The 18715-nt window shown below is 36.6% G+C and overlaps 1 protein-coding gene across 17 annotated transcripts in view; it reads right to left on the bottom strand.

Annotated features, from left to right (window-relative positions):
• The window catches only part of GREB1L (GREB1 like retinoic acid receptor coactivator), a 162925-nt gene that overhangs the window by 26123 nt on the left and 118087 nt on the right, over window positions 1-18715 (bottom strand). For 14 of the 17 annotated variants that reach the window (XM_081952993.1, XM_081952984.1, XM_081952986.1 and 11 more), the window contains 8 exons: window positions 17464-17649; window positions 12604-12930; window positions 10497-10625; window positions 9521-9655; window positions 7509-7706; window positions 4778-4958; window positions 4086-4278; window positions 1009-1142 (listed from right to left, as the gene is read on the bottom strand). In XM_081952993.1, the coding sequence (XP_081809119.1) occupies window positions 1009-1142; window positions 4086-4278; window positions 4778-4958; window positions 7509-7706; window positions 9521-9655; window positions 10497-10625; window positions 12604-12930; window positions 17464-17649 (1483 nt within the window). The remainder of the gene's footprint in view (window positions 1-1008; window positions 1143-4085; window positions 4279-4777; window positions 4959-7508; window positions 7707-9520; window positions 9656-10496; window positions 10626-12603; window positions 12931-17463; window positions 17650-18715) is intronic. The other 3 variants (XM_081952982.1, XM_081952983.1, XM_081952987.1) reach the window with 1 other exon arrangement.

The following is an 18715-nucleotide window of genomic DNA, read 5'->3' as shown; positions in this document are numbered from 1 at the left end:
CCCAGTACTATAGGGTTGGAAAAGATGCCTTAGTATTTTCATAACTGAACTTATTCTTGACTTATACAAAGAGTCCTAGAAGAACCCAAGACTAGGCGGCTTATGAACAGCAATCCCCTTAATGAATGGATGCTTGAAAGCAAACCAATAGTGCAATCTAAGCTAACACTTTGATTTATCATAATTTTCAAGTTTATCACAAATTATTAAGTGTCCTTTTGGCACCTTAGAGACAAATAAATGTATTATTACAAAAATCTATGGCCCCTTTAATCAGCTGCATATATATATCTGATAAAGTAGTGATCCAAAAAACATTGACCAATAATAAATTTGGCAACGTGATGCAATGAGTTTGACACCCATGGTCTAAAGTGTTACGAGACACATTGTTTTGATTCAACAATGTTCTCACAAAACTGTCTCAATAATTAACTAAGTTTAAACCATTGAAAGATTATGTCAGGCAATTTTCAAGCCTATTAATTATTTCTTACATTTATTACATTACCACAATTTGGTACATTTTTATTATTATCCATTTTAAAAATCTTTTTAAAGTTAAATATATAAGAAATTAATTTATGTACATCCAATAATGATACATTAGGTACACACTAGTCATTTTAAAATCATACTACTGAACTTAGAAAGCTAAAAAGGACTAGACTGATTAATATTTGGCTGAAATACAACCCCCCACCCCAGTAAATACTAGGGCTGGGAAGTTTTTTAAAAGTCATATCTTATTCTTTTTGGAATATATGAAAAAAGCATTATTCTTTTAAGGCGATCATGTCTTAAAAGATAGGATCACTCACAATGTAATTTAAAGACAACTGTTAACAGCCATCCTCATATTTATACCAGAAAGATTTCAATATGAACAATATTAGTATTAGCATTCTTACTGTTTCCCCATTTACATGTTGAATTTATTAAATGAAAGAGACTTTCTGAGTGCCGAAACATACAGCCCTAACTTAGTACTATAACCAAAGCATTTACCTCTCTAAGAGTGTATTCACCATTTTTTCAAAAATGTCATCACATCTCAAAAGAGGGCTTGTGATTCCCCACTGCAGAGACTTGCTGTATTCATTCAAGCCAAAGTACAGTTTCTCATCTTGGGTTATTTCCTCCTGTTTGATACATTTCAAACAAAGCTCAGATCAGATTATACTTACCCTGAACTTTATTGGCTTGCAAGTCCAATTTAAGTACTATGGTTTTACAAGTCTTCATTTCTTAGAATTTAGATACAATAAATTGTAGATTATCTTCTTCTATATTAGGGGTGTCAAACTGGCGGACCACGAACTGGATGTGTCATATACAGGCCACGCCCACCCCAGTTCCACAAAGGGAAAAAAGTTGTGATACGACATATGACAGCAACATGATACCTTGAGTTTGACACCATTTTTCTCATATGATGTAATTTATGCCTGTTGTTTCCCCACCCCCACCCCAGGTATTCCCTATCTTCAAAATTAAGGCAAATGGTAAAAAGGGATTTTGAAGTGAGGATCCCTCTGTGGTCAAAGACTTAAAAAATATTCCTAGCTTTTTCTACATTGCTACATTTTGAAGTGAGTTATTCTTTTAAAATACTACTAGTTGAAAATTTTAGATTCCACTTCCGGTTTCAGTGGACGATGGACATGCTGTCCGCCGCTCGCCGTCCTGGTAGGCCCCCCCTGACCTACGAGGGGCACAGGGTGCCTTGTAGGGGCGTCCTGCTGAGGGGGCGGCTTGCTGGAGCCCCCTGGAGCGGAGGCGGCTGCAGGGGGGCTGCCAGCTTTGCCCTAGGCACCGGGAAGCCTTTGGGGGGTGCGCTTGCCATGCGCGCCTTTGTCCTGAGATCGGAAGAAAGCGTTCCATGTGAAGGCAACAGCAGAAATGCGGTGAGGGGGGAATTCCCTCAGGGTCTTTTTCCTACTTCTTTGAACAATTAAGTAAACAAGGATTAGCAGTCTTCCTAGGACTCTTTGATCTCGGCAAAGTGCTAAGATTGGAGAGGGGTTTTTTTCTTCCCCCCCTTTCGGAAAAGCAGCTTTAAACGTTCTCACTCTCGGAGGAGAGAGAGAGAATTGGGGAAAAACTCTGATATTCACTTCTTTCAAGCAATGGGGTAATGACTTTCTTGAACAATTGCGAAAGAAGGAAAGTGAACTGACCTAATAAACTATGAATGGAAACTTTTTGAATGATTGTTCTCCAATCCCCTAAGAGGGCTGAGCCAAAATGGCGCTTCTTCCCCCGTCTTTGCTGCCGTTACAAATGAACTGTTGTTTTTGAAAAATCTTCTGGGTTGGAACTATAAAACCCTGGCGAACCCTAGATGAATCTCTTTATTCGATCTTTCTTGGATTGGGGAAAATTGACTATAACCAGAGGGGAGCTGTATTGAAGACTGATATCCCACACTGGATCTTGCCTGTAGACCTCGCCTGACAGCGCGCTCCTGTAGACGGCATCTTTTCTGCCTAGACTTATAAACTCTCTCTGAACTTTACAATGCCTGCGAAAAAGCCTCCCATTCCTAGACCAGCCTCGGCTCCATCTTCTTCTGTTTCAAGTCCTGTTCCACAACAAACACAATTATCTTCTTTTCTACAACCAAAGGCCCCCGAGGGGGAACAGCAGTCTCAAGAAACGTTTCAACAAATGTTCCAGACACTCTTAAAGGGACAGGACGAAATAAAAAAACAGTTGGCGGATTTAAGGGAAGAACTCAGAGAGAATAAACAACAGACTTTACAAAATAGCCAGAAGATAGACGCTCTGGCGGAGGGTGCTGTGGGGGTGGGAGAAGAGATGAAGGCTTTACAAAAAAAAAATACTGGGATTGAGAATTATATGGAAAAAATGGAATTTGAAAGGATGTCTCTTTTTCTTAGATTTCAAAACATACCTGAAATGGAGGGTGAAGACTTAAGGGATATTATGATAACAATGTTAGCAGATTATATTAAAAGAGATAAACAACAGCTAGGGTGGGATATGGATTTGATATATAGAATCAACTCAGCATATTCTAGAACACACAATGTTCCAAGGGAAGTTCATGTTAAATTTTTTAGAAAGACTACAAGAGATGAGATTCTAGGAGTTCAAAGGGGGGAACCTTTAAGATATAAGGATAAAGAAATAACCATTCTAAAACAGATACCAAAAAGAATAAGAGATAAGAGGAAGAAATTCTTCTTTCTAACTAAGAAACTATATGAAAAAAATATCTGGTTCAGGTGGTTAATTCCAGAAGTTTTGTTGATTTTCTGGGAGGGGGGTGGAGTGAGAATTAATACAGTAGGGGAGGCAGAAGCCTTCATGGAAAAACACAAGAACCTCCTAGATGAAATAAGAGACAGTGCACAAGACATGAAAGGGGGAGGAGCCATGGCTCAGCCAACAGATAGGGGAGAAGAGACAGTAATGAAACTTAGGTCACAGAAATGATTTAAAAACACATTGCAATTGTCAATACAATGAAATGGTCAGAAGTGATATAAAGTATGGTTGAAGATGTTAAAGAATTTAGTATACTTAAACTGCTAATATGTATGTAATAATGATATTTTGATATATATAAAATAAGAGCGAGATGTAAGACCCCGGGGAGGTACCATCTTCCGTATGATGTAGCTGTCAAAATTTTTCTCCACACTTATGTACCCTTTCCCCCAAAATATTTGAAAAAACCAATAAAACGTTTTAATTAAAAAAAAAAAAATTAGTCAGTATTTTATTTCTTTTCTTGTGTAATTCAATCCAGAAATCCAATTCATCACTGAAAGGCAAAATTTAATTTCCTGAAAATAAAGGTGGGATTAAATAATTTCTAGGATATCAAAGGTAAATAAAGGCATTGGTAATCTGGCTGGTTAGTAAACAGAGTACTATAGAAGATGACTACCTTATGAAACCACTCCCTCCTTCAATACAACCAGATTTTGATAATAAACTATCAAAATTAACTAACAAAACAATCCCCCTCTTTATTATCAGTGCACTTGAAGCCATGCTATTAAGAATACTTTAACATTTCCTAAGTATTTTATTTGTAACCTTTAGACCCTTACCATATTGCCAAACTGTATCCAGTGCACCTCATTTGCTGAGTTGATTCGGGATTGGAGAGTCTGAAGGGCATATGGGAAAGAACTCACTTGGAGGACAAGGAGATTGAAAGCTTCAAGGACTTCTCTGCAGTTTATCACTCTATCAGCAAGTCCTTGACTAGGCTCTCCATGAGACAGGGAGCTTGAGATAGCACTGGGAAGAGAGTCAAAACATAAAATGTCTAGTATACCAAAATAAAAAGATTAAAAGAGAAACAACAAAATTCACTCCGTTCAAAAGACGCATGATCCATAGTTTTACCCACCCCTGTAGTATAACCCCAAAAAGTCACTTCTGTGAAACCTGTAGCACTGTTCCTGCTTAAATATTGGTACCAATGAAAGTTACCCTTATTTCATAAAAAATATTTCCACACATTTAGAACAACAGAGAACCAATTTACACGTAACTCCTCATTCTGGTAACAAACCCAAATCAATAATTACAGTTGTAACTGCCTCCTTCTGAATAAATTTAAAAAAATGCCCCAAGGCATCTTTAAAACAGGTTTGATATAGTTCAATGACCAAAGGCATTTATTGTGACATAACTGATTCTAAGCAATCTGAGAAGCACGCCCTCACTACTGGTTTATAATCTGAAGTCTATGGTTTCATTTTCAAACTTATCTGGCTTTACTTCAATGCCTTACCTTGTTAGATCCACATGAGCATTGTCATGTACAAGCACAAAAAGAGTATATGGATTCTGTTTCACTCGTCTCATGAAACTATCAAACTTGGTTTGGACCTCATTGTCAAGCTGCACAACATATTTTTCTGCTCTTTGGTAAGCTGTTCCACTTTCTTCAAGCCCTAAATCGACAAGAACACCTAGAAGAAGAAACAAGAGTTTAGGTATTTAGGTAAAAGGTATTTAAATTATCAATCTGTATATGCCTATAAAATCCATGCTACCGTATTTATCGGCGTATAACAAGCACTTTCCCCCCCGAAAAATAGGGGGCAAATGATGTATGCGTGTTATACGCCGATATAATGTTAAGAAGCTGCTTTTCTGTGCGCCTGGCGTTTAGGACATCCGGCTATCTATCTAAACGCCAGGCGCACAGAAAAGCATCGCGGAGCGCTTCGTCCCAAAAGCAGCTGCTTTTCTGTGCGCCTGGCGTTTAAAACATCCGGCTACCCACACCCCGCTGTCTAAAGCGCTTCCTTTTGCCCGCCCGAGCTCTTCCGCAGGTGAAAGAAAGCGTTTTAGTCGGGTGTCGGAGAGAGGAGAGACGGCTCATCCATTCTCTCCTCCTCTCACCCACACCCCGCTGTCTAAAGCGCTTCCTTTCGCCCGCATGAGCTCTTCCACGGGTGAAAGAAAGCATTTTAGTCGGGAGTCCGGGGAGAGGAGAGACGGCTCATCCATTCTCTCCTCCTCTCACCCACACCCCGCTGAGTAAAGCGCTTCCTTTCGCCCGCCCGAGCTCTTCCACGGGCGAAAGAAAGCGTTTTAGTCGGGTGTCGGGGAGAGGAAAGACGGCTCATCCATTCTCTCCTCCTCTCGCCCACACCCCGCTGAGTAAAGCGCTTCCTTTCGCCCGCATGAGCTCTTCCACGGGCGAAAGAAAGCGTTTTAGTCAGGTGTCCGGGGAGAGGAGGAGAGAATGGATGAGCCGTCTCTCCTCTCCCCGGACTCCCGACTAAAATGCTTTCTTTCGGCCGCGGAAGAGCTCGGGCGGGCGAAAGGAAGCGCTTTACTCAGCGGGGTGTGGGTGAGAGGAGGAGAGAATGGATGAGCCGTCTCTCCTCTCCCCGGACTCCCGACTAAAATGCTTTCTTTCGCCCGTGGAAGAGCTCATGCGGGCGAAAGGAAGCGCTTTAGACAGCGGGGTGTGGGTGAGAGGAGGAGAGAATGGATGAGCCGTCCCTCCTCTCCCCAACACCCAACTAAAACGCTTTCTTTCACCCACGGAAGAGCTCATGTGGGCAAAAGGAAGCGCTTTAGACAGCGGGGTGTGGGTGAGAGGAGGAGAGAATGGATGAGCCATCTCTCCTCTCCCCGGACTCCCGACTAAAAGTTAATAAAAAAAAGTTCTGAACTACCCTTATTTTGCTTCAAAGTTCTTTATTTGAAATTTAATTTTTTTTCCTGAAATTTCCCTCTTAAAATGAAGGTGCGTGTTATACGCCTGTGCGTGTTATACGCCGATAAATATGGTATATTTGTATGGATAGTAGCATATACAAATGCGTCATGGCCCGCCAGCTGCCAGTGAAGCTGGCGGCTGACTTGGACGATGAGGAGGTTGGGGAGGAACTTGGCCCAGTTCTGGAATCTGGAGAAGGCTCTGATGAATGCTCTGCGTCGGAAGCAGTGATAGAACCAGGGCTGTTCAACATTTCCAGCCACTGGAGAGCCAGCTGCCTTTGGAGGCTGATATGAGTGAGGAGGAGGAACAGCTGGGGCCTGTTCCAGATGCAGATATACACAGAGCAGTTAGGAGAGGTGAGCAACAGAGGACAAGGAGTTGACTCAGGAAGCAAAGCACACATGGATGCTCCCTGGGGAATAAATAGAAGGAAAGGGGAGTGGTTGCCGTAGGAGACAGTTCGTATTTCTGAAGATTTTGCTCATTGTGCTTTGTGCCACAAAGACTGCTTGCCAGAACTTAATTTGCAACTTTTCTGCTGGGAGCTCACGGGCTTGCATTATTGAAAGGAACTGTTACTGCAGTTAACTACTTGAAGGACTATTGCCTAGTCTTTTCGGTGGCTGAATGCAATTAATCCACAAGAGTAAATAAAGAGGGTTTTTTTGTGACAAGGAGTCTGTTTCTTGCTTCTGCTAAGGCTGGGTCAGAACAAAATGTGCAACCATTGTTACAAGACCAAAATATTGTAATTGTGGCATATTGTGGTATATTTACTCACTCTAATCACCTAGAAAAAAATAAGAAAAATCTTTGTGAACAAATGAGAACTAAGTTTTACTTTTCTTACAGCCTCTTATCCCAAAGAGATCATTCAACAGCTTCAGAGACTATTTTTTCATCTATGAAATCTTCTGTGTTAAATAGCCCTGTAGCTATTTGCACTAACACTTTGTGCTACCACTTTGTAAAGCTTTAGAAAATTGCTTCACAGTGCAATGTAAGCAAAGCATCTCTTTCTAAGCAATAAGAACAGCTGTGCTTTTTGCAATGCTCATCCAACTGCTTCAGAAGGTGCTCAGTTTTCTTCATATGATTCAGAAAGAGATGTTTTATTCAAGCTTTACTGAAATCGCTTCAGTTGAAAGGCCTATGAAATCATAAATCATAATAAAAAGTTCTAATAGGACTTTCAATGAACTGTCTCCTATATAGCTCTTCTATCTCCCCTTCGCAGGAAAATAAGTTTCTGCTAGATTTAATAAGCTTTTTGGTTATTTACCTGATTGTCGAATCCGCTGGATGGTTTGTTGAACAAGGACCTCTGAACGAGGAACGACAACAATAAAATCTACTTTGTTGAAGTGGCCCAGATCTAGACTTTGGTTGCCACTATCTGCTATGGCACACACTTGTGACAAAAGCTTTCTGGCAACTGTGAGTTGTGGTTGATAAATCTGGAAAGTTTCAGAATCAAAGTCTAGGATAAAAGTAGAATCGTCATTTATTTTCTGGTCCAGAAGTTGGCACTGAAATCCACTGCTATATATGGCCCCAAACCCAATGTCTCTTGTATTTTATAAGTCACTATTTTAAAACAAAAAATATATAACATTATAATATACATCCCAAAATAAGCCTCTTAGAATTAACCCCTAAAACCTTTGTTCCACCCATATGCATTCATGTTGTATCATCATTCTGCTTAACTTTCTCAGATGGAGCTTGTGATGGAGCTTTCTCCATCACAAACAATCTTAGTTATAGCTCCTGGACACCAAACCATGTTAGTCTCTTTTGTGACTTAGAGCGGCCTTACTTAATTTGGCACCTTCCTGATGTGAGCTTATTGTAGCTCCCCAAATTCTAAAATTTCTGGAAAGATTTTTAAAAGTCATATTCCACACACATCTAAAAAATGAGAATTAGGGAACACTGATCTGTAGAAGTCTGACCATTGGTTTTATCACTGAAGTGAACTATGTCTAGGCCTTGCTATCAGAATATACTATAAGAACTGGACTAGAATTCCACTCTTCCCTAAAAAGGTTTATGGTTTGGAGAAAGACATACTAAAAGTAAATAATGTGTCACTAATATTATGAATAAATACTATAGTAATATAATATGACATACTGTAAAATTCATTAAATACACAGCATAAATAAATAATTTCAATTTTAAAACAATAGTCTAAATCTGCGCAGCTACAGTACACGCACACACACACACACGCACACACAAAACATGTATGCTACTGATATACTGTTACTGATCATACATAATAATATTAGTGACACATTATTTACTTTTAGTATGTTTTTTTATTTAAATGACTGCTAACGGAATAGTCTAATCCCTAGACCATTTTTGTAGAAATAAATTCAGTAAAATCAAAAGAATTATTTAATGTAAATTTAAAGCTGTCACCTACACCTTTTGCCAATAGGATAAATATCATGCTATTATTTTAGGGGGGAAATCCATTCTACCTGGAGAAAAACATGGCAATACTGACGTCCAAAATGCATGCAAACAGATATTCCTTTCCACTTTTACATTCATCAGCATATGAACTCCTTCCAAACTTGAGGAAACCACCACCAGTAGTTCCATGATCTGGTTTCCAGGTTTTCTGTGGTTTCACTGTTTAAGCAGGTGGTGCAAATTTATCCAGTACCTATGAGGACCCAGACTGTTGAGGGCGATATGCTGATTCTGTAAACCACTCCGGGTACCATCCGCTAAGCAATGCGGGCGGGCGGTGCCCAGGAGTAGGGCCTTCTCTGTGATGGGCCCAACCTTCTGGAACGACCTCCCCCCTGATATTAGAACTACTGTTGACCTCCGCTCCTTCCGTAAGAAACTCAAGACCCACTTGTTCAAATTAGCTGGTCTGGCCTAATTGTAATTGTAATCAGAAATATAGCATAATTTAATCCTGACCTTCCTGGATGGCATTTTGAATTTTTAAATTTTGGAGTTTTAAATTGGTTTTAATTGGAACTATTTTTAACTATCGTTAGTTTGGTTATTGTACGGACTATATGTGTAAGTTGGTTTGTCTGGGTTTTATGTTTTGCCTTGTTGTCCTATTGTATTTATTGTCTGTACACCGCCCCGAGTCCCTTCGGGGAGAGGGGACGGTTTATAAATTAAATAAACTCAAACTTAAAATAAACTCAAACTTAGTGAGTGCTGTAAAGCACTGTAAAGTGGTATGTATGTGCTATAGCTATTGCTATGTACAGACTAATGTTTGACATAAATTATTTCTTATGAGATAATCCTTACCCAGTACTTGAGTGGAAACCATGGCAGCTGCTTCTTGAGATGATACACATTCATTAACATCTCCACTGAAAGGAATAACGACGTTATCTCCCCGTCTCTGTTGCATCATCTCTAATAACTTGTCCAACTCGTCACCTGGTAGAGAAGTCAATCATAGTATAAATGTTTGCCTCATTAAATATTTTGTAAGAAATGGGGTGACGTCATGTTATTACTTTAAACATGAAGACACAGAGCCTCATTTATTCTTGGATGTTTCATTAATTCAAGGTATGAACCTGTGGATGTGGAGAAGTATCAGAGTGGATTTGCTCAGGAGGGTCGTGTCAGCACTTTAAAGCCAGGTGCTTCAGTTAAAAGGCCTGCAACTTTAAGGCAAGGACACCATTTGTGATGTAAAGTTTCACTCAGTCAATGTTGAAGCAATGTTTTGTTTTTATAACTGATTGGGTGACTTTAGGAACCTCCTGCCAAAGTTAATTTCAAAGAGGAAGCTGTAGACTGAAGGCGTTAGACTTTAGAATCAAAGGATTGAAAATAATAGTTGATTACCAGCATTGTTTGAAAAGAAAACTTAGTCTATTGCCCTCGAATTTCTCTCCTGCCTGGGCAAAACACACAAGCTTGATAGAAGAGATAATTAAATTAATAAAGTTTGCACCAAATGATTCATTTGTATTAAACAGGAGGGGGAGCTCTCACAGAATAAGATAACATTAAGAGGAAATAAATTGATGCTTTTAAGAACTGAGAAAAATAAAATTATTTTTATTCCTATTATCTCTTTTTCTTTACTTTTACACATGCACTCCTTCATAAAATTTCTGAACCAATTTTATGGATCAAGATTACCTTAATCTTTTAAAATGACAGCCTGCGATAATCAGCATTAAATTTGTTAATTTCTGAGGTGATTATTTTTGTAAATGGACACATCATTAATTCAAAGTAATGGCAGACTGTAAGATTCACTCACCTAAAGATGTGTTTTTGAAATGTGATGCCAGAAAACTAACTTTTCCTGTAATGAGCTCGTAACTTATTTCTTTTAAAAACTCACTGGTGGTAAGCATGCTCTCCGCCAGAGCTCTAGACTGGTATTGACCTATGGAAATATGAGGGGGGTGAGGTGCGACAAGATAAAAAAAGATCAAGACTTTGCTTATGTGAATTTTACCTTCCTATTTTTCTTTTAACACTTGCCAGAAAAGCTAAGTAGCCTTACTAATGAAGACTCCTATATATCTTTTATTTACCCTATCATCTTGACAATCTAAAACTTCTGGATATATAAACTTGTAATCTCTCATTATATAACTAAGATTTTTTTTAAACTACTCTGCCAGAAACCTATCAGTAGCTCACCTTCTAAAAGAGAAAGCATAACATTAACAAAAAAGATTTATTGATGGAAACTCTGCCTTCAGTCCCAACTACCTCAGATGTCACTCTACCAGCAAATGCCTTTTGCATTCTAATCTATCATTAAAATACAAATTTGGTTTGTAGATTATTAATTTCCCGCATCTGGGGACATATAGCTGATTGCATTAAATTACAACTCCACACATGTATTTCATGTGTGATGCTAATGTTTAAAATCTTACATACATTCACATAGAAACAAGTTTTATTTAACTATTACATTATCCAAGATTTCAAGGAGGCATAAATTAGAAGCCTGTCCCTAATTTTATCCTCCCCAAAATACATCTTGAGGTAGGATGACACAGTATTACTGGTCCAAGGTCATCCAGTTGACTCAGGGGTTGAGCAGGACCTGAATCTCCCTGGTCTAAATCCAACAAATTAACCATACACTGGTATATTTGAGTAAACATAGGTAAGATTGTTAAACCATTTAACACTCTAAATCTGCAAAACAGTGATTGAAACATACAAATCTGTCTCTTTCTGTCACCATATTTGGTTTCTAACCTATATTAATAATAACCAGTTTGATCTAGTGGTTAAGCCACCAGACTAGAAATCAGGAGACTGTGAACTTTAGTCTTATCTTAGGTATAAAAGCCAGCTGGAGACTTTGCATCCAATCATTCTTTCTCAGCCCAATTAACCTCACAACTTTGTTGTTATGGGAAAATAAGGGGAGGGAGGGGCATTAAGTATTTCTACCTTGAGTTACTTTTTAAAAATAATAAAGGTGGAATAATAATGTCTAAATAAAAAAATCAAACACAGAAATGGTGCAAAACCTCCCACAAATCTTTAGCTTCATTTAAAGCCATTTGAGAAAGTCTGAGTGTTTTTAAAACAAACACCAAAAATAGCAGCAGACAAAAGTAGAAAATTTTAACACAGACTATTCTGCAAGCTAGTTCTTTCCCATCTAGTAGATTAGTGCATTGTGTAAGTCAGAGTTAAATCTACTTTCCTCCATATCAGACATCAGATTATTTGCCCGAGGGGTTAATATGTAGTATATTATTTTAAAATTAAAATGACATGTTGCTCACTTGGGTGTGTATGTTTTGTGTTCTTTGATTCTATTTCTTATCATAGAAATCACACATTATTGCAGGAGGGAAGGCAGTTCAACCACAACAAAGACTACCATTCTGGATATGAAATCAGTTGGGGCTAGAAAGGTACAAGAATTGAAGGGCTGAATGGACTGGAGAAATCATTTACTTCCTCCATTCTCAAAAGGCACCAATGTTCTTGCTATCACCAATGAAGGGGGTTGGTGGAGAAACATCTTTCTGGAATGTTTCTGAAAATCCAAATGTATCCATTTTACATTTCTAAGATAGTCAAGACTAACTTCTATGGAAAGTTTTTGATGGTTAAAGTTGATGGTATAACCCACCTGCAAGATACAGAATATTGTATGTTGTCTTGTGGGTATTTAAAGTTGTCTATTTATGATTTTTGTTTAGAGTTGGTAGTATAAGCAGGTTATTTAAAAGTAGATTTCAGTCAGCCTTCTGTCTGTTTATCCCTCTGACTGGAATCCAACAATAACACAAAAACTATATGTTTGAAGCATGCCGATATACCAAATATTTGTATTACATTTCAGTAAAAATGTAGTTAAGATACTATACAAAAAATATACCTACCTAAAACTATCACACAGAACTCACTTCCTCTGATCTTCGAGGTGCAGATAGCAACTACATAATCGGGCACCTTCTGTTGGTGCTTCATTTCAGTAAGTGACCGCAGTGTTTCAGAAATACCTTCTGCCAAGGAATTCTGAGTAACCACCACATGTACCATATCTTGGGAAACGCTAGCAATTAACTTAGCAAGCCATGGAAGTTGAGCTGGTGACAAGGAGATGCTCGGCGCATTCATTTGTAAGGATTGTTCCCTTGAAGTAAATTCCTGCATAGCTTTCAGCATGATCTGTTCAAATTCTTCCCTGAGCGGTATCTTATCAGGACCTGCAATGTCATTAAATATGGAATCAAAACATATCATAAACACCTCTTCCATCAACCTAACTTGTTTTGTTACTAGGTCAGAATTCTACCAAAATAATCCACTCAAAATAGAAAGTTTCCCCACTTAAAAACACCAGCGTCTCACTGTGAATGGATTTAACTATTATCATAATATTCACAACATAAGAACTATTTGGCAGAAATTAAGATGCTAAGTACAGAATAAGATGTCAACAGGTTACTTGGCTTGTCTCTTACAATGGTTCCCTCACTCTCTTCTTGGCAGCCATCCTTTTGGCAGTGGGCTACTGTTCGCACCTCAGTGGCATTCTATTGCCTGCACTATATTGGATTGATAATGACTATCTGCATAAATTAGGAAACAATTGAAACAAAAGATTCTTCTATTTTTATCATTCCAACAATTTTAGCACAGTATGTTTTTAGGGGGATAGCCAATGACAGAAGACTCCAGCAGTTGTTCCTTTGCCTTAATGCACAATCCGCTATGCTGTCTCCAAGTACACTAACAGAGATAGAGATGGCAGCAATTCTATGATCATATACAGAAATGTAAGAAGAATGTGTATAAATCTGAAAGCCCGTGGAAGCTTTACTTATATAATGTGAAATACCCTATTTTACAGCTTTCTAAAGCACAGATACATTGGATTACAATTCCCATTATTATGAGCTATTTTACTATGCCTACAATATCTGAAAGATGCTATAGTATACTCTCCAAAGGGAAGCTTTCAGAAGGACAAATATATACATGTGTTATGTGAAGGCTATTGTAGGTCTAAGCATGGTATAATATACCTAAACCAGGTGATGCAAACAGCCTGATTGATCAAGATATATAATTTTTCTCATAATAAATTTGAAATGACTGTTCAACAGTTTATTATTTATTAACAGATAATAGGTCTATTAAAAATACTGTAAATCTAATAGGTCTATTTTAAAAAAAACCTCTAATGGATTTCATCTGATTTAGGAATTATTTAGAATTGTAAAAGAACAGAAAATTTCCCTGATGCTTCAATTTTCTCAATGTCAAGAAAAACTCCTACTACTTATAAAATTCACCTTTTAACCCTTCATGACCAGAGAGTTTCCTTTTTTTAATGTGTTCAATTGCTTATATAGATTAATTGATCCTGCTCTATTATATTTAAGCCATAAATTCTTAAATCCTAAATATCCTAAACTTAAATATCCTAAACTTGCTCCATTTCCCCAGGTGTGCCTACATCAATATTTGGCCCCTAAAATAAATTCTTCAAATAAATATATTCATGACAATACTTTTCGTAGAAACCCAATTTGATTCTGACTAAGTTCATATACAGAAATCAATGTTATGGCTTTATTATCAAACTTCATTTTAATTAAAAAGTATGTCTTTTTGAATCTTTTCTTCTGTGAAATCAACATTAGCTTTAAGTAAAATGCAATCGCTTTGGCTTATTACATTATTATTTTTATTCCAAAATATTTGTCTTTTCCCCCAATATATATGTTACTTATAAGAAAAGTTCAGATAGACGAATTTAAATATTCTAATTCTAATTCTTTTCATTTGATCTCCTAACTTTCTAGCATTTAGAAAAACTATCCTGCTATTCACCTGATGACCACTTACACTTCTCCGTCCTACAATTTTTACACAGTAAACTTATTAACAATGAAACTTTATTCCAAGTCAATTCATTTGCATTAAGTCTTAAGAAATCTTGAAAAAACATTGATTTTTTTTGCCTTTCCCCACTTTCTCAATTTTTCTCTCCATTCCCCTCCCTTCCCTTCCCCAACTACTTCCCAACCCATTTAGACCGCATATAAAAGCAATTCAGAGAGGACTAATTAAACCCTCTAATTTAAAAACCTGACTTTCCCCCCAGGCCTTCCTTTAAAATAGTTGGGTGCACCCTTTTAAACTGTAGAGAATGTGGAAGAATGGTTTATTGTTCCCTCAGACACCCCTTCTTTTATATACTATTGTTGTTTACTAACATTGTAAAGCAAGCAGAGTTGTTTTGGAGTTAAATGACAGAGAAATTAAATTAATTAAATACTGTAGACAATTCTCTTGAATCTTCTTTATGGATAAGATGACATTAACTAGAAACAAAACTCCCATTTTATGTTATTTGTATCCTGCTATTATTATTTTTTACAAATAACAGAAGGCGGTGAACATATCCAACACACCTTCCTCTTCCGATTTTCCCCACAACAATTCTGTCAGTTGGGCTGAGAGAAAATGACAGGCCCAAGGTTTCCCAGCTGGCTTTCAAGGCTAATACCATATTTTGTGTTTTGATCAGTCTTCCGCAAAGGCTGAAGACTTCTTTGTAACATGATTGAACTAATATCTTGAAAACATAATACTTTATCTCTGTCCCAATTTATGTCTCCCAGCCCACAAATGTTTTGCTGTCTCTCACCAGATCGTTTAGAAATCTTAGTATTAATAGCCCTTTCACATGTTTATCAGAAAATTTTGTCTGATAGCTTTCCATTAAGCTTGCAATGAAATATACAGTTTTTCTACATTTTCTCTAAGACCCACATTATTTAGTCTATTCTGATCCTGAATAACAGAAATCCAAATAATGTCTGTAACTTTTCCAATATCAATATTTATTTTTGATAACAACTTCATATACTTTGCCAGCATTTTGACACAACATGAGAAGACAATTCTTTAAGCTGTTCATTAACTTGTTCAAATATAACTGCCAATTTTTGTCAGATTGAATGAGCTAACCTAACCCCTTATATCTTTAGATTTTAGTTGAGTTCTTAAAATAGATTTTCCAATGGACCATTTGAAAGCTTCATCCTGAATGGTACTCAATTCTCCTTATATTTGTAAAATCATCCTCTCCCACCATGACTTTTTAGTTACTATAGTTTTGAGCAGGACTGTACTTTTACATATGCAATCTGAGTTCCACAGGAAACAAAATCGTTAGTGTGCATTTGGTAAAAAATGAAGCAAAATGCAACGTATGTAAACACATGGAGACATGTATATACTTTTTACATTGCTTTTACTAAAAAAAAACCCTCAAAAACACTTAATCCAACTCTTTAATCTTCATTTTCCACTTTGTTACATGACACTGAAAACATTTCCGGAGTTGTTTCCTGTGACGTTTAGCCTAAATTTGAGAAAACATTCAGTTATTTTGGGATAGAAGGGGAGAGAGGGAGTGACCACTGTCAGTTGCCAGGAATATAAAGTCCTGTTACTGGAACTTTCCATATTTTTCCCTAGAAAGGCAGCCATAATATACAATATTTGATCAAATATTTAGTTTTTGATTATTTATTCGTTTAAAAATAACATAAACATAGAAAATTTGTATTCCCAGCAGTGTGGTTAACATACGGTTAGATTTCAATAATTTTTATATCAACTGAGGTTTCAGGGTTAGAACTAAGTCTTATATATAGCCATATATTTTCGAATCCATACCAATTTTCAACACTGCTTCTTTGATTTTACACACTTTCCCAAATACAGGATTCCTGAAGCAAAACTCCTGGAATACCCAGTAAAATACTGAGAAAACAGATAAAGAATACTTGAATCTGCTGAATGATGGTTGCCTTGTGCAATTTTACAACAAACATAAGATACACAAAGCATAAAAATATTGTATTTGCTGTAAATAATGACGGTTGTGAAGAAGTGTGTGTTTTTTAAATTTTTTTATTATGCACTTTAACCATTCAGATCAAAGTTATTTGAAGCACTGTATTTCTCTTCAAAACAAGAACTTCATAAATTATTATTATTTCCCAGGAGAGGAACTCTTATAAAATATTTGTGAAAACTCTTGGCTAAAAAAGCACTCACGTATGTTTCTGCGTAAAATGTGCTTAAAAGGAAGATAATTTGTGTGCATGCGGTCATGTGCATTGCTGTCTGCTGCAGATTTCACAATACAGTTCAAGGGCATTTCAAGTATCCAACATCAACCATTAATGCTTTTACAAATACAGATTAGCCATATTGGGGAGGGAATCTACTCATCAAGGAACACTGGTGCCATTCCAACGATGAGTCAGAATGATTTGCAACAAGTAAGCAATCCATATTGGGTTCTTACTATAATGAAGCTGCAAAATTTGAAAAAGGTAGAAAATTATCCTGAAACATATTTATTTTAAGTCCTTTCTATTTTCTTAATGGGAATTGTATGCAAATATATCTTGTGTAGAAGCTGCTTGCCAATATTTACAGAGTAGAATTTATCCATTCATGCAGTTAAGCCTTTCTCAATGAAAGCAGATAGTTATAATTTAAAGTTGCCCCAAATTGAAAAAAATGAAAAAGATGTTAATATTCCTAGAATGAGGGCAGAATAACCGTCTGTCATAATTTTTTTGAAAATTGAGCACCGAAGATTAATCTCTTATTATAAAAAATAAAGTTTATTATCTGCTGATTTGTAGGAGATAGTATCTATGTACACCCCTCCCCCCCAAAAAGCAATGTACTTTTTAATGTCTTACCTAGCCAGACAAGATACTGTATTGTTAAAATAATCATGTTCTCCACACTTAATAATTGATTCCCAGTTAAACCAAAAAGATCCAAATCTTTATTTTCCAGCTGAGGAATCTTGTAGGAATTCACTAGCAATGGACTTACTACAATGTCTCCAACATTCCCATAGAAATAAGGTAAAGTGCCATAACCTTTAAAAAAGAAAAAGACAAGTTCAAATTACAGCAGAATTGTTTTTCAATTTCTTTAACGATATGAAATAAAAATTATTGTTAAGCAAGGAATAAAGATACACTTTCCCACAAAAATATGGAAAATTCTTTTTTAGGTGGTATGTGAAGACCATTACTTAACAATGATAATTTAGACCAAGAGCTGGTTACCAAGTACTCAAATTGTAATCAGATGATTGCAATGATTCTGTGACAGCCACAACTATGAGGATTGGTAATAAATCTCCTCGTTCAGTGCCACCGTAACTTCAACTGTTGTTGAACAAATAATTTATTCAGTGAGGACTACTTGTATAAACCTAGATGACAAAGACATCTATGCATTTTAAGGTCTAACAAAAATGAAGAAGAAGTGTAGCAATGGTTGTAACATTAGTAGAGAAATAGCTTTCTCTACTATCAGTAGTACTAACATCTCTTCTAAATCTCAATTTTAGTTCATTACCATAAATCCAAATGTAAAAGTCATAGGGGGAATTGTTTTATATGCTCTTTTTACCTGTATCTTCATGCAATATGCAGTTTTTTAAAGCAATAATCACTAAAAGATTTTCATACTGCCTATAAATTTTTTCTGAAATAATTGCAGATTTTATACATAGACTTTTTTTCTAGGTATATTGACCCTTTCTGTCCCAGTAACTTGACAATGTCTCAAGTTCAGAAACTGAAATAGAATTCTGTTATTTTATTGTTTTATATACAAATGTTAAAACCTAGCACTAAAATGTATACTCTACTTCAATAGGTATGAATGAGATTACTATTTCTTGGCAGGACCGAATGAAAGCAGAGCACAAATGACAAGCCACACTGTAGAGTGGAATATATGTAGTATAAGTACAGGTACATTACACATTACATTTTCATCCCTTTGGGACCATAAAGATATTTTTTTTTCCTCCAAGGAAAAGTAGTTCTACCAAGATCATTTTTGGATACAATATTAGGTTTCAGAATTTTAATCCAAAAATAAACAACAGTAACAAAACAAAACAAAAAAGCTCCAGGAAAGTAACAACTG

The sequence above is a fragment of the Natrix helvetica genome (assembly GCF_964273705.1).
Source record: "Natrix helvetica genome assembly, chromosome: 4".
NCBI classification, from domain to species: domain Eukaryota; kingdom Metazoa; phylum Chordata; class Lepidosauria; order Squamata; family Natricidae; genus Natrix; species Natrix helvetica.
The sequence above is the reverse complement of the archived record's forward strand: the minus strand, read 5'-3'. Positions and strand labels throughout refer to the sequence as shown.